At 50.0% G+C, this 13,971-nt stretch overlaps 4 protein-coding genes across 10 annotated transcripts; 3 read left to right on the forward strand and 1 right to left on the reverse strand.

Moving 5' to 3' along the window:
* Positions 1-975: 975 nt before the first annotated feature.
* Positions 976-6,162, reverse strand: FOXG_01130 (uncharacterized protein). Of its 2 annotated transcripts, none has more exons than XM_018377893.1 (3): positions 5,585-6,162; positions 1,079-5,535; positions 976-1,017 (listed from the first exon to the last, which is right to left on the reverse strand). In XM_018377893.1, exons 1-2 carry the CDS (start codon positions 5,721-5,723, stop codon positions 5,009-5,011), a joined length of 666 nt encoding a protein of 221 aa, XP_018233687.1. In that variant the 5' UTR covers positions 5,724-6,162; the 3' UTR covers positions 976-1,017; positions 1,079-5,008. The 2 variants fall into 2 exon arrangements, with proteins under 2 accessions (XP_018233687.1, XP_018233688.1); XM_018377894.1 differs by lacking the exon at positions 976-1,017 and having other exon boundaries at positions 1,109-1,235; positions 1,313-5,535.
* FOXG_01129 (STE protein kinase) lies at positions 1,127-6,125 on the forward strand. 5 transcript variants are annotated; one of them, XM_018377889.1, is made up of 3 exons: positions 1,127-2,529; positions 2,608-4,649; positions 4,698-6,125. In XM_018377889.1, the coding sequence occupies exon 2, from the start codon at positions 2,625-2,627 to the stop codon at positions 4,497-4,499; it is 1,875 nt and encodes a 624-aa protein (XP_018233690.1). In that variant the 5' UTR covers positions 1,127-2,529; positions 2,608-2,624; the 3' UTR covers positions 4,500-4,649; positions 4,698-6,125. The 5 variants fall into 5 exon arrangements, with proteins under 5 accessions (XP_018233690.1, XP_018233691.1, XP_018233689.1 ...); XM_018377890.1 differs by having other exon boundaries at positions 2,611-4,649; XM_018377888.1 differs by having other exon boundaries at positions 1,127-4,649.
* A 1,010-nt stretch (positions 6,163-7,172) lies between the features above and the next one.
* Positions 7,173-9,545, forward strand: FOXG_01131 (uncharacterized protein). 2 transcript variants are annotated; one of them, XM_018377896.1, is made up of 3 exons: positions 7,173-8,666; positions 8,903-8,935; positions 8,999-9,545. In XM_018377896.1, the coding sequence occupies exons 1-3, from the start codon at positions 7,263-7,265 to the stop codon at positions 9,014-9,016; spliced, it is 1,455 nt and encodes a 484-aa protein (XP_018233695.1). In that variant the 5' UTR covers positions 7,173-7,262; the 3' UTR covers positions 9,017-9,545. The 2 variants fall into 2 exon arrangements, with proteins under 2 accessions (XP_018233695.1, XP_018233694.1); XM_018377895.1 differs by having other exon boundaries at positions 7,183-8,935; positions 8,999-9,401.
* Positions 9,546-11,359: 1,814 nt separating this feature from the next.
* FOXG_01132 (uncharacterized protein) lies at positions 11,360-13,406 on the forward strand (the record flags this gene model as incomplete). The annotated part of the gene is made up of 2 exons (XM_018377897.1): positions 11,360-12,364; positions 12,567-13,406. The coding sequence occupies 2 exons, from the start codon at positions 11,360-11,362 to the stop codon at positions 13,404-13,406; spliced, it is 1,845 nt and encodes a 614-aa protein (XP_018233696.1).
* Positions 13,407-13,971: the final 565 nt, after the last annotated feature.

The raw sequence follows: 13,971 nt of genomic DNA on the forward strand, positions 1-13,971 counted from the left end.
TCGTCGACGGTATCGGCATCGCGGGAAATTTCGTAAACGTCGTGATGAAAGGCTTCGGGGTCTTGGAGGTTAAAGGTAAAGGTGTTGTATTTTTCGTGGAGTGTATGAAAGAGGTCATCCCTCTTCATGCCGAATTTCCAGGCCGGCCATGACCAGCCCGGATCGTCCATGTCGAGGTCACAGTCGGTAGAAGTAGATAAATTATGGTGGTGGAATGGTTGTGGTATAGAAGAGAGTGTCCAGTAAGAGTGTCCAGGTATCCGTGGGTCGAGAGCTCGTGGGAGCTGCGGTATCTATTTCATAGCCATGGCGTCAAAATCCTCAAAGGTGCTCAGAAGTCAAAAATGAAGACTACTCTGAACTGATGTGTAAGAAGCGTGTTTGTTGGGCTCTTCTGGGACTCTTCGGGCGGGTTTGGATTTTGGTTATGGGTGATGATCGTGAGTGTTTTGGAGGCGGGCGTGACGAGAAACAGAATTCGGCAGGTTCTGGGGGGCAAGAGCCATACCCATATCTCAGGGTGCGCTTGGCCCCCAGCAACCCAAAGACCACGAGTGCGGCCTGAGATGCCTGAGGCATATATGACTACGGGCTACAATTGGCTGCCATTCCTTCGAAGACGGAGACACGAGACGCGCCTGCATAATTAGTGTCCAATGATGATCTTTTCTCAGCGGTAAGTGGAGCCACCTCATGCAATCTCTTGAACTAGGCAAAGCTAGTTGCATGGTGGCGTCCATTGGGGGCCATTTGCAGCCCACCCTTTGATGCTTCTTTCGTGCAATTGCGGCAGATTTTGTTTGGGCAGTTCCGACGCCGGCCGCTTCCAATCGATTCCATCATTAATGAAGGATTCACACAAACACAAAACACCAAGCACGACGATATTCAATATTACAATGATTTCTATAAACTCATAAACCCTTTTACAATTTCATGATGTAGTCTTCTCAGCAATGACTGGCATTGATGACTGTTGAGGTATTGGCCACGTAAACACTCTTTGCCCAAGTTAACCTGTCACGAGGACTGTCATCAGAGGCAACTTCCATTTTAGTCTCAAGTCATGATCACTCACCGAAACTCATTATGAGACAACAACTGACCTCTGCAAAAAATGTCTTTGGTGCCTAATATCGTGACAAACTCACGTTATCTCGTAAAATCTATCGTCTGCTTTATATAGCCTGCTTTTCCCCAAATCTCGATGGATACTCAGTCATGCTGAAATCGGTCTGCTTAATATCAGCTTCAGTGTCGTCATAGTAAGATCCGCTGAGCCATGTAAGATGCCAGATGGTTCTATGCTCGCCTTTTGGTTGACAACGTGCAGCCGAAGGGCTCATCAGCAATTAATTCGAGTGAATTATCCATCATCCTTCTTGTCATTTTTACGAACTATTGGATCTCATAGTGACCAGAGATCTATGAGGACATCTCCTATGGATAAGGTAATATCATCTGGCCGTCGGGGTAATTATCTCGACATCCCAGGAAGTCAGTCTTAGGTGAGATGACTTTGCACAGCCACAAAGCGTTGGGTTGTGGCAGAGAGTGTGGCAGTGAATGGTGTCCTCAACCGTGTCAAGTCAAATCTGCCTTGTCAAGCCCAGCCCTACCCGTTTGATCCAGTCCTACACTCCACACACGCCAAAAGCTCCCTCCCAAGCCAACAAGCGTAGGCGCAGAATAGGACGGTCAGGACAGTGCCAGTGCCAGTGCTCAGTGGCATTCGCTTCGTACCGTCTCGTCCCGCCCGCTCCCGCTTCTTTCTATCCTTTCTTGAGTAGAATGAATTGCCCTCGTTCTCCGTTTTTGGATCATCCCCTCAGCCTTCAGGCAGCGAATAACTAAATCGCTGTATGACTCGACCCCGATTCAGTCTTGTTCCTCGTGGAGTCTGAGACGAGACTATACGCTATCAGCAGGCCTGTCCCTGAACCTGTCCTGACCTGGGCTGAAAGTTGTCTTTTCAACCCTCCCAGAAGATCACACCCATCGTGTCCTGTCCTTCTGATGTGCCCTGTTCATCCTCTTAAAACAGGGCTCGTTGAGGGTCAAATTTACTACTGATCTTGGCTTTTGTTTCTGTTCCTGCATCTCCTACATTACATTCCCATCCTATCCATACAAGCTAAGGCCTTATTGCTGCATCTAATAATACCTAGCCACAACCCACTCTTCCCCAGCTCCTATTAAACCCTTCCACTCCCACTCTCTCCCCGCCTCGGTTCGCCTTGTGTCGTACTGTACATACATTCTTGGAGTGCATCGCCTCACAAGCGCAGCACAGAGTAGCCTGCCTGGAATCAATTACTGTCAGCCCCTCATATTACTCATACATTCATATTCATTCACAACTACATTACACTTTTCAGCCTGGCGCAACATCAATCGTATCTCGCTACGCAACGCAACACCGCACGGATTGCTTTTCTACGTAGCAATCACACAAACTCTATCAATTACTATAGACATTCTGTTCAGCCTGCCATCCATTCGTTTGCGTTTGGTTGGTTAGCATCTGAGGTAAACTCTTGCCTGGTCCTTCTGCCTGGTCCACCCACCGCTTTACGCCTTGGTTGCTTACCAACTTCACGTATGAAGCAGAGATAGCCAAACTTATGGCAGAACCTAGGCTCGGGCTCTCTGAGGTTGTCTCAGAAGAGCGCACCGAGCCATTTTCTCAATCCGAAATTGACGCCCGCTTCAAGGGGATTGGTGTTGAAGAACCAGTCCCTACTACTAGCTCTTCGCTTGTCTCGTTAGACGAGCTCCACGTCGAGGATCACCACCACAGGCAAGGCATCCGCATTCTGTTTCGTCCCCTAGCCAACTTCCCCAAGTCGCGGTCTGTGAGCCCTGGTAGTGAAAGTTTACAGTGGCTCGCTCTCCGCGCCGAAGTTGCTTCACCAGAGCAGCCTGAGCACAAAGTTCTCGCTGTGACTCAGACCTCCAAAGATATCAAATTCACCGTCCGTATCCCCGGTGAGACTCAAGATGACTACCCAAGGCCCCCTTTGTGGTGCGAGCTATACTACGATCCCGCTAGTGACAAAGTCATCTTCCTGAACCGGTCAGACCTACCAATTTCTCTGTCAGGAGTGTCGCCGACGCCGCCGTCGAGCCCTTACAGTCCTTCACATGTCGTCAACCCCGGGTCAGCCAAGGCTCTGAGGCCTGGAACATGGCGCATCACGCTTCGAGACATGGAAGTCCTCGACTTCCGAGTACTTGAAAAGCGCCCGGTGATACTGTATCAACCACAGCAACAGACTATTGTCGAAGATGTTCCCTCAGAGTCCAGCACCCCCACCGTGAACTCGAGCGGCAAGCGGGCCCTTTCTCCGGAGTATGACGAGAAGAGAGTGAAACGTCGTGTCTCAGACCCGAATACACCCGGTGACGACGGTGTTGTTATGTTCCTCAGGCCTTCCGCAGATCCCTTGGTTTTCTCTCTTCCAAATGGTCGCGAGAGCAAGGAGCTCTCCTCTGTGAATGGCCATCCTCTGCTGGACGCTGAAAAGGGTGAAACTGCTGCAATCTCAGGTGTCTGCGAAGTCGATGAGTACGAACTCACCAAGCGAGAGCCAATTGCTTCGACTTCCTTGTCTGCCGTGTACACAGCAACACACTCCCACGTACCGAACAACATCGTTACTGTCAAGGTACTCAAGACGCGCGTTGCCAACCCCAATGACAAGGCGCTCGTCCACGAGCGGACTGTCATCCGTCAGGCCGACATGTGGCTTCGTGAGTGTAGGGGTCAGGAAGACCTGCAGCACAAGTCAATTGTTCGCTACTATGGTGGTGATGCCCGATTCCTTTCCCTATATATGGAGCACATTGACGCGAAGGATCTAACTTCCATGCCTCGATGGCGGAACAATACCAACGATGAGTTCATTGGCGACAGAAACGACGCAGCCAGAATCTTGGGAGACATCGCTGGCGCCCTCAACTACATCCACGGTCGCAAGCTGGTGCATAACGATATCAAGCCCGCCAATATCCTCTACTCGCCGGAGAGAGGTGCGGTCCTTTGCGATTTTGGTCTCTCTACACCGGCCACTGCTACTAATTCGCCGACCGTTGGCGGAACACCGTACTACGTTCCTCCGGAATTCATTGGGCGAAAACAACGCGGACCTGCTTCTGACGTCTGGGCACTCGGTGTCACTATGCTCTACGTGTTGCGCAAAATAACGTACCCTGACTCTCGTGCTCATCGACGACACCCGCGACCCCTTTATTGGTTGATCGCTGGGGTGAACAGTCCCAACATGCCGCACAAGCAGTATGGAAATGGCCAACCCGCTATGAAGCAGATGCGAGATTGGCTTGCCGAGATCTTCGATGCGAGAAAGAGTCTGAATCCCAAGGACCGACTCGAGCGGATCGTTATGGAGATGCTATACCCTAACCCCAACCAACGTATCACTATGGCCAAAGTGGTACAAGAGTTGGCTGTCGAACAGGTTGCTGCTCCTGCGGGATGAAGCCCGTGTAAGGAGTCGCGACTGTTATCAACCATATGTGAGAGGATCTCACAAGAATAATCAATTGGTCATTGCCTGTCTTTTGTTTTCTGATTCCAGGACTGGAGTTTGGTGTTTTAGCGTTACATGCTGAATTATATGAGTGGGATGGTGAGTAAACAAGCAACGCCCCTGGTTTGACCAAGCTGACCAACCCAGATTGGATATACCCTGTTATTATTCCTTACGTTTTACTGCAATTATTGTTTCTATATATTATACCAATTGCATGTTCATTTTCCTTTTCTTCAATCATGCAAGTAATCATATACGGGGTCTGGAAGCATCTTTGGGGTTCCAATGGATCAAACAATAAAAGGCTCCTAGTAGCCAGCCTGTAATTGCAGGCTGGCCATGTCAATGGCATATTTGTTCCACATTTGAACAGTCAGAAGTTTGAAAGGCCGTGAATTTTCTATCGTGACTACTGGTTACACATTGAAATACCCGTGTCTCATAAGGTCATCCATCTATAGGCCCAAGCCCATCACAAAAGCGGCAGCAAGACCCACGACAGAGGTCATAACCATCGTGTTCACACCCATGGTGCCAGCGGCGTTGTCCTTGCTGTCTCCAGAAGATGTAGAGTTGGAAGAGCTATCTTCCTCAGTTCCGTTGCCCTTCTGCTGCTTGATCTTGACATAGTCCACATCGCCAGTTTTGTTGCTAGGTCCCTTGGCATTCTCCTTGAAGCGGATATCCGCACAGTTGTACAGGGCATTGCCAGTGTCACCAACCGTAACAACCTGGATACTAGCGATGTCTCCGTCCTTGGGCTTGACGTCTGAGGGAAGCTCAAGCTTGTCGATGAATAGAGTGCCCGAGTTTGTGGCGTTGAGGAACTCTGGGGTGAGGGAGATGTTGAAGTTGGTGGAGTTCTCGCCGAGGCCAAGGTTGACGAAGATGTAGGACCATTCGTGGTGAAGATCAAGGGTGAGAGCACCACCGTCGAGGGGCCAGTCAGTAAGGTTCTTCTTATTGAAGTCAACACGAGCACCTATTGTTTGTTAGTAGAGTATGCAATCACAGGATATGAAATATCTTACAGGGTTGCTCCCACTGGTTGTAGCGCTCCTCGCCCTCCTCACTGAGGGTGTCCGCTCGCCAAGGAGGGAAGACGAGGCCGAAGTGGGCAGAGACAGCCTGGACAGTAGCCAGGCCGAGAAGAGTCTTGAGGGCCAGCATCTTGATTGTTGAGGTGGCAAGTGTATTGCGGTGGAGGAGAGGGTGAGTAACAACAAATGGAAGCACAGCAGGCGCTTCAGCTGTCTTTATATGCACAAAGCAGCAGCTCAGTCATTCCAGGGTCCAGCTCATGTAACCGAGCTCTAGCTCTCTGCATCTGGAAGCTGCTCTCAACCAAGCAATTATTGACTTAGCGTGAGTCAGTTTCGCAGGGTTGTGGCTGACTTCGCGTGATAGCCACTGCTGTCACTGGCAGCTTTACCGTTGAAGAAGCCGGTGTCTCCCCCGGACACTCGGGGGTTGGTGTGGATGTTGGGGCTGCAGGTGGCCGGTTGAAAACGGTCTTTGACCGGAGCATGCTATATAGATGCATCTGCAGTGTGAACGTTGATAAATTCAGTCTACTCATGATGATACTACTATACACCCTCGTGAACTCTCTTTTTCTCTCACAATAAGCTTAGAAACAAGGTTTCTTTAAGCATAATATCCGGAGTCTGGACATGATTCTCACTTGTCTATCATCACGTCTTGTCCCAATAAGGTCAGGCCATGCGGGGGATGGCTGAGAGAGAGCGAGTTTGAGATGATAATAAACTTGCTCAAATGGCCGCACCAACCCCTGTTAGGTAAGGCTGTTGTTTTTCTTTCTCAAGCTTAAACGTGGATAATTGACTCAATTGATGTATTTGGAGGCTCTTATTGGTGTGAATACCAGCGGTATGAATGATGTTATGTAGGTCTAGACTTTTGTGAACTTGTGCGGTGATGTGTTGTGTTGATGATTGAGATTGAGGTTGTCGAGGTGACACAGGGTAAGTTGTTGCATGAGTGAAGCTAGGTAGTTATCACAACAGCGCATGTGGGCGAATATGGTGTTCAGTTGATATAGCAAACAAGGGATAATGAAGAGAGACGATTCCTGTAAAGCTACAGTAGCCTAGTAGTTGTTGATAAATATCAAGCTCCTGGTATTACTGACCCCAGGTTGGGTTATCCTACGACATTAAGGAATACTCGAAATAGGACACTGAAGAGTGTAACTCACACGAACAAAGATACTAAATGAGTCAATAAACAACGATGTCCGTAAATACAGTCACATAACATTCATAAGGCCGAAATTTGTTGTTTTATTTCGATTGTTGCCCAATGACTGATCACCACTCGCACCATGTCTGGACTGTAAGTCAAGTTTGGTGGGTGGAATGATGGCGTCAAAAACCGTTGGACCCCTAAGGAATAGAAGCGAAGAATTCAATATAGGACCGCAGTAACAAAACCGATCAAAACACAAGTAAAGGGCAACCCTCATCTTCAAAGATCTACGTAGCACGAAATAACATGGCCCATTAACTTCAGTTTCATGTAAGTGAGATGTTGTATTGCGTCACGTGCTCACGCGCCTCGAGGCGTTCCCACCGATAAGGATTTTCCAACGAAGGCATCCACTTTTCACCGATAAGATCGATGCTTCCCTGATGCTTCAACATTTGACTCGTCTCCCTTCCAAATCATCAGCATCTACAATCATCAATCATGGATCCTGGACGAAAAGCCATGATCGCCGGACGACGGTCCCCTACCCGACGAGATGTGACATCCCCCAGACACGATCCAACCAACCGAATCACCAAATCCACCAAACCAAGTGGTTCCAAGATCAACCCCAAGTACTTGACTCAAGATGAGCAATCACGACAATTTGTTGCCGATGAGGACAAGTTCGTACTGAAGCAGTCCAAGAAGAAGGCGGATATCCGAATTCGGGAAGGCCGTGCGAAGCCCATTGATTATCTGGCATTCAACCTAAGATATATCGATACAGACCGCGATATCTTCGACGACGACGACGCTGATATTGAAATCGATGTTCCCGCACCCGGAGATGTTGTTGCCTCGCTTGATGCAGAGCAGATTGCCGAGCTAGAATCTGATATCGCCTCATACCACGTGCTTGAAACCAATGCGACCAACCGGGAATATTGGAGAGCGCTTCAGACCATCTGTAAAGATAGGAAGGCGAAATTAGATCCGCACGGCCATGAGAGAAGGGTTGTAAGCAGTGTTTCAGACGACATAGACAAGATCCTCGCCCCCAAGACGCATGACCAGCTGGAAGCCTTAGAAAAGCAGATCAAGGCCAAGCTACAGTCCAATGAGGATATCGACACGGATTATTGGGAACAGTTGCTGCGAAGCCTCCGAGTGTGGAAAGCTCGTGCCAAGCTGAACCAAGTATACGAGGCAATCCAGGAGACTCGTCTCAACCAACTCAAGGAGCGCGATCCAACCAAGGTCAAGGCATCGGGCCAGCCGACTTCTGCCCCCAAGGTGGCATTTGGTTCTCAGCCAGTCCCATCAGCTTCAGAAGAAAAGGTGTCTCCTGCACCCGTTTCATCCTCGAGACATGTGGGCACATCAGCCCCTCCAGGGACTGAACGTTTTTCTCAGGTTGACAACGTGGACTTCTCACAGGCAACCAAAGCATTGTATGATCGAGAGGTTGCTAGAGGTGTCGACGAGAACGAGGAGATCTTCACCAGCGAAGAGGCTGTTACCACTTCTAAGCCTCAATGGGCAGACAAATATAGACCCCGAAAGCCACGCTATTTCAATCGTGTCCAAATGGGTTACGACTGGAATAAATATAATCAGACTCATTACGACCACGATAATCCGCCACCCAAAGTTGTTCAAGGTTACAAGTTCAACATATTCTATCCTGAGCTCATCGACAAGACAAAGGCACCAACCTTCAAGATCATTCGAGAACATGGCCGCAGACGCGGAGAATCATTTGCTGCTGCTGGTGAGGAGGACACGTGCCTAATACGGTTCATGGCAGGCCCTCCATACGAGGATATTGCGTTCCGTATTGTTGATCGAGAGTGGGATTATAGCGCCAAGAAGGATCGAGGCTTCAAGAGCTCCTTCGACAAGGTATGTTCATCTGGACCCCTCCGCTTCACTTCACGTGGTAGGGCCAAGTCTCTGCCTCTGCATTAGCCGCCCTGAGTTCGTATTGCGACGATGGCTTGACCTTTGGATGAACTGCACTTTATGCAGCCCAGACCAGTCTACGTTGGTGACAGCCGTCTTGACCCATGCTTTCAGACGCCCTCGCCCCTCCATTACATGCTCATGAACCCACAAAGCTAACCGTGCATACTCAACAGGGTATCTTGCAGCTGCATTTTCAGTTCAAAAAGGTATGACTTCGAAACCATATCTGTTGGTCCAGCCTGTTCGATTAGACTAACACGTTTCTCCAGATCTACTACCGGAAGTAGTTCGGGATCGATCACCAACTATCTCTTGCCTGAAGTTGCATTGGTCCTCGCCTAGTAAGAGCAAAACTGGGCCATCACCTAATGAAAAGGGGAGGAAAACCCGCTTATGCATCGCCCATTCCGTCGAGTTTGAGTACCGGAGAGGACAAAAATGCACGCTTTCAAGCGGGAGGGCGGACCAATCCGCCCTGCCTGATAAGGGTTGCATCATGGTGATTGTTGATAGCTTTCGACATGTCTACGCTACCAGGGTCATGTCTATTGATACATCTGTACTACCTATTTGAGGGTTTCTAATTCGGGATTCAGAGCGGGGATTGGTAGAGAGCTAGAGTGGGCAAAGGTTGAGTCGATGCTGGAGTAGTATCCTGCTACCTACTGGATCTATTCGATCATCGTCCCGACCTGACCGCCCAGTTCAAGAACCTGCACAGACCAGGTATGAAATTACATCTTATGTCCCTGGATCTACACCTCTCCAACAGACAGACCTTCAAATCAGCAAAGATTGCTGCAGCCATGATCCAATTGATTGTCACAAGCATTGCGATGAGTCTGGCATGCAAACTCGGGTCATCAGGCCTACTGCATCAGAACGCTTCTAGAAAGCTGTCACTTGCGAGCGTTCGCGGACCGGGGCGAACAGACAGTACCAAACCGCTCGGGCATCTTTACGTGTATGTTTTGAAGAAAATCCACGCGGAGCTTGGGCAATCGAGATGTGACAAGAGGGTTGGTTGCAGCAAACACCAGTCAGAACAGCTGCGTCAAGCCTGATAATGCCTTGAGTCCTGAGTTCTAGTCGGATACCCGTCGATGAAGCTTCGAAAGATTGTTCTATGCATATTCTTTGACGCAGCGGGCCGCAGAGTAGTGGTGATTTTATGCTTCAGCAAGCTTCTGACGGCTTCTCCGGCAGCTTCCATACTGATTCACAACAGCAACAGATGGATAACGGGGATTCAAACGGGATGGGCACCCACCGATGCTTTGATTGGTATACAGATTGGTGTCCCGATTGGTATCGTCTGAAATGCAAGGTGCCGTCTGAGACGCAGACTACCCGCGATAGCCCCGTTGATGAGAGTACAAGCCGGTTGAGTTACCGTCAAGTGACTTGAAGCCCGTTGGTAGCGTGTCCCTTACAGGGTGTGATGCTTCTCGGTCCCGATACATACCAGGTCTGCCTGATGAGACCAGGAGGGATGTTTCGACAGAAGAGAGGGAAGATTTGACGATACGCAAAGGGCCATGCAACACAAGGCTTTCCAGGCTGATCGAACAAATATCGGCACATTTCTTGTTAGGAGCACTCGTTCTAAGGTTGCACGTCCTGTTCGGGACCTTGGATCAGGGCCCTTGGAACATCTCATTCTTGATGCAATCACCCACTGCATGTAGCTCACTCATCCTTGCCTGGTCGCTCCGCTCAAGCAAGTACTGAGCCTACATACAGTACAATATCTGAAAGCAGTTTCAAGGACCAGGGCATCTGAGTGCATGCACTTGTGGCGTATGAGGTGACAGATATTGCCTATTGGACATGGTACTCTTCTTACAGGCAGGGCTCATAGACGTCACTGGAGTTGAAGCAAGAGAAGACAAAGGTGGCAGAGGCAGAAAGCCCAGTGGGAACTCATTTGCGCGTCCAACGTCTTCTAGACTTTGGTGATGGCCACACACAAAACACAAGCACAGGCGCACATTGACAACACAAATGCATGTTAGGAGGGAGGCTTGCTGTCGGTGATCAGTTACCCCCGTAGGGTGGCTTACAGATGGCGTCCCTGTCCGTTTTCCTTGTCTGCCACGGACCACTATGGCTTTCTAGGCGCTTGTTGGTCGGCCCTCGCCCTTTCACTTGGCACACACCCCCGAGCGACCTTGACTACGATCTGAGATCCTTGCCCATAAGCTTCGACGGATGGAGGTGGATGGGAGATCTAAAAGCTAAGATTGCTGAATCTGTCAACGGGCATTTGTTTATCAACGGATCGGCGTCTAAACGAAGCCGTTGTCTAAAAGCCAGCCCTGGAACTCCACGCCCTATCCCAAACGAGCGGGAGGAGGCACAAGCATCCTTCGCTTCGGCTTCAAATATCGCCATATTCCCTTGCCCCCGTTCTTGTCCTTGTACTATTGTGTCTATTGTAACGTTCTGCTATCCCCCGTTCTCTCCCTCCATTCTTCGACTTGCTCATCAACATCTCTCTTTCACCTCGCTTCCCATTGCTTGGTACATGAGTAAAGAAATCTCCTTGTTCCGAGAACACCATCAAACCACCCACGAGACTCATTGTACTTCCTTCCAAACAAGTGTCCTTGACTTCAACAGAGGCTGCAATGGATACACCGTTTTCTGGTGACGAACAAGCTTCTAGCTACACGAATATTATCACGGGCCACGGTCAACAATCACCTTGCGTGTCAGAGCTCACCGGTATGGAGCCATACTATGCCCTCTCCTCGGGTCCTCAGGATCAACCATCTCATCTATCATCAACTGGTCCGCTGTCTCTAGGCTCAACCCTATCACAGCACCAAGAGAACCAACAGCAGACGTCACATCCGACTCATGATGCGACTGTGTATGCTTCCATGACCTCAGGTTTTCCATATCCGCCTCGAAGTCATCTCCAAGTCTGGCCCTCACCTCCACCAGGATCTGACGATTATGACAACTACTCTTACCAAAGTTCCCCAAGCAGTGGCAGTGCCCCAATGAGCTGCTACAACCCATCACCCATTTCACCAAGGACGTGGTCTTCTCCGGACTTCCCTCTGCCTCAATCTACAGATCCTCTCCAACAGAATTCTTTCAAGAACCTCCGCATTTGCACGCCGACATCAAACGAAGGATACCCCGTCAGAGGCCCTCGGGGCCTGACGCCTTTTTCAGGTGGCGGTATGAATCAGATTTTCGATAATGAGATTGACGGCCTGCCCCAAAACTACTCCCCAGTGACAATTCCCAGTTCATCAGCTGGAGCACTATCATGCAGCGGCTCCCCGCAAGAACCTCTTCTCGGGACCCCCGTGCTCATGAAAGCTAGACATAAATCACCCGCCGGTGTACCGGAGTACCGCGCGAACTCAGAAGTGGTTCAAGAAGGCAAGGACCTTCAGGCCGCTGCTGCTGGTGGCGCCAAGACAGATGAACCATACGCCAAGCTGCTCTACCGAGCTCTGATGAGTGTTCCGGATCATGCTATGACTCTTCAAGAGATTTATCAGTGGTTTCGTGAGAACACTGATAAGGACATCAAGAAGGACAAGTCAGAGAAGAGACCGGGCAAAAATGCCGAAGGCTGGCAGAATAGCATCCGCCATAACCTGAGTATGAATGATGTAAGTTAAGACAACCCCAAGCAATGCACTCTCCAGACTTTCCTGTCTCAGATCACGTTTCCATAACCCCCCTGCTATTACCGGGTATAGCTTGCGGCATAAGCTGCATATGTACATAGGCACATAGGCCAACGCTTCTTGGGGGTTTGGACGAATCATGCTACAAGAGTTCGATGAAAGCTAACAGGGATCTTGATGGTAGGCTTTTGTCAAACGAGAACACAAGCTGGCGTCAGACTCGGCGTCGAGAGCAACGGAGCAGGGTTCAGGCTCGACTAAAACTGGTGAAGCTAAAAAGGCGACCGAGTGGGTGTTGGAGGATTGGGCCGTCCTGAATGGAGTTGAGAGCACAACAAAATACCGCGGCAAAAACACATCACGTCGAGGAATGGGGCGCAAGTACCATCACCACCCATATGATGACAGATTTTCACAGCGACACAGCCCAATTGCCGCCAAGGGAGGCTCAATTGTCAAGGGCGAGTTCCTAACGAACGACATGAGAATGTGCGAGCGTCAATACACTCATGAAGTGAACATGGCACCAAGGTCCCACCATATCAACCTCATCGCACCCCCTCATCCTCATCCCATGCGCCGGGCGACTACAATGCCGAGCATGTATCAGTCACCACAGCCGCAGCACCGAGGCTACGAAGGGCTGATGATGCCACGAGTCGAGAGAATGCCCCAACCAGTCATCAAGCAGGAGTATTCTCCAATGACACCCGACTCAAGTGGGTTTGGCTTCGTGCTTCCAGAGCCGAGCCTAATACACGCGCATGCAGTCAACTCTAGCGCCAGTAACAGCAACGGCACCACCGCGTATACGCTGCCTAGTGGCACCCAAAGCATGTACGTTGGCTCATCTCCGTGCGAATATCCGTATGGGATGGTAGACGTCACAGGTGTCTATCAAGGCAGCGGTCACAATAGCCCTACTGGCGCTGGTGCTAGTGCTAGTGCTAGCGGCGGAGTCAACGAACGCCTCATAGGGATCGGCCCTAACGACGTCTACAGCTGGAACGGCCAGGCACTCTGAGTATGGAAATCTTCTGCCCTAAACACCCTGAGGCAAGTGTCAGCCACCAATGCCACTTGTTGTCAGTTCTGTTGGCGGCCGACGAGGGCCGTAGTGATTGATGCTACCAACAGCGGGCTTACTGGCAGGGGAATGAAAAGGATGAGAACATACATAAGAGAGGCCAGAAGAAAAAAGAAGACAACAAAAAGACAACAAAAACAAGAAAGAATGAAAATTGGTGTTCCTCCAGGGATATCAACCAGCTTGCTTATCCGCCGCGGCTTTGACGACACGCTTTCGGCAGCGAAAAAGAGGGGTGAAGTTTAGTGAGTGAGTGAGTGAGTGGTTCTGGAAAAAAGCAAATCAGCTTCTATCCTTTTCATCGACTCGACGCCCTAAGATGGAAGAGAGATGGTGGCAGTTTCAAGCAACAGAGGACAACGTTGTGAGCTAGACAGAAGAACCACCACCACCACCACCACCACCACCACCACCACCAACACAACTTTACCTCAATTTACCTTAACTCACCTTACCCCGTTCAACCTTTTCCTCGACTCTACTCTCCAACTCACTAGGCTGG

Source organism: Fusarium oxysporum, chromosome 1, assembly GCF_000149955.1.
Source record: "Fusarium oxysporum f. sp. lycopersici 4287 chromosome 1, whole genome shotgun sequence".
Classification (NCBI taxonomy): Eukaryota; Fungi; Ascomycota; class Sordariomycetes; order Hypocreales; family Nectriaceae; genus Fusarium; species Fusarium oxysporum.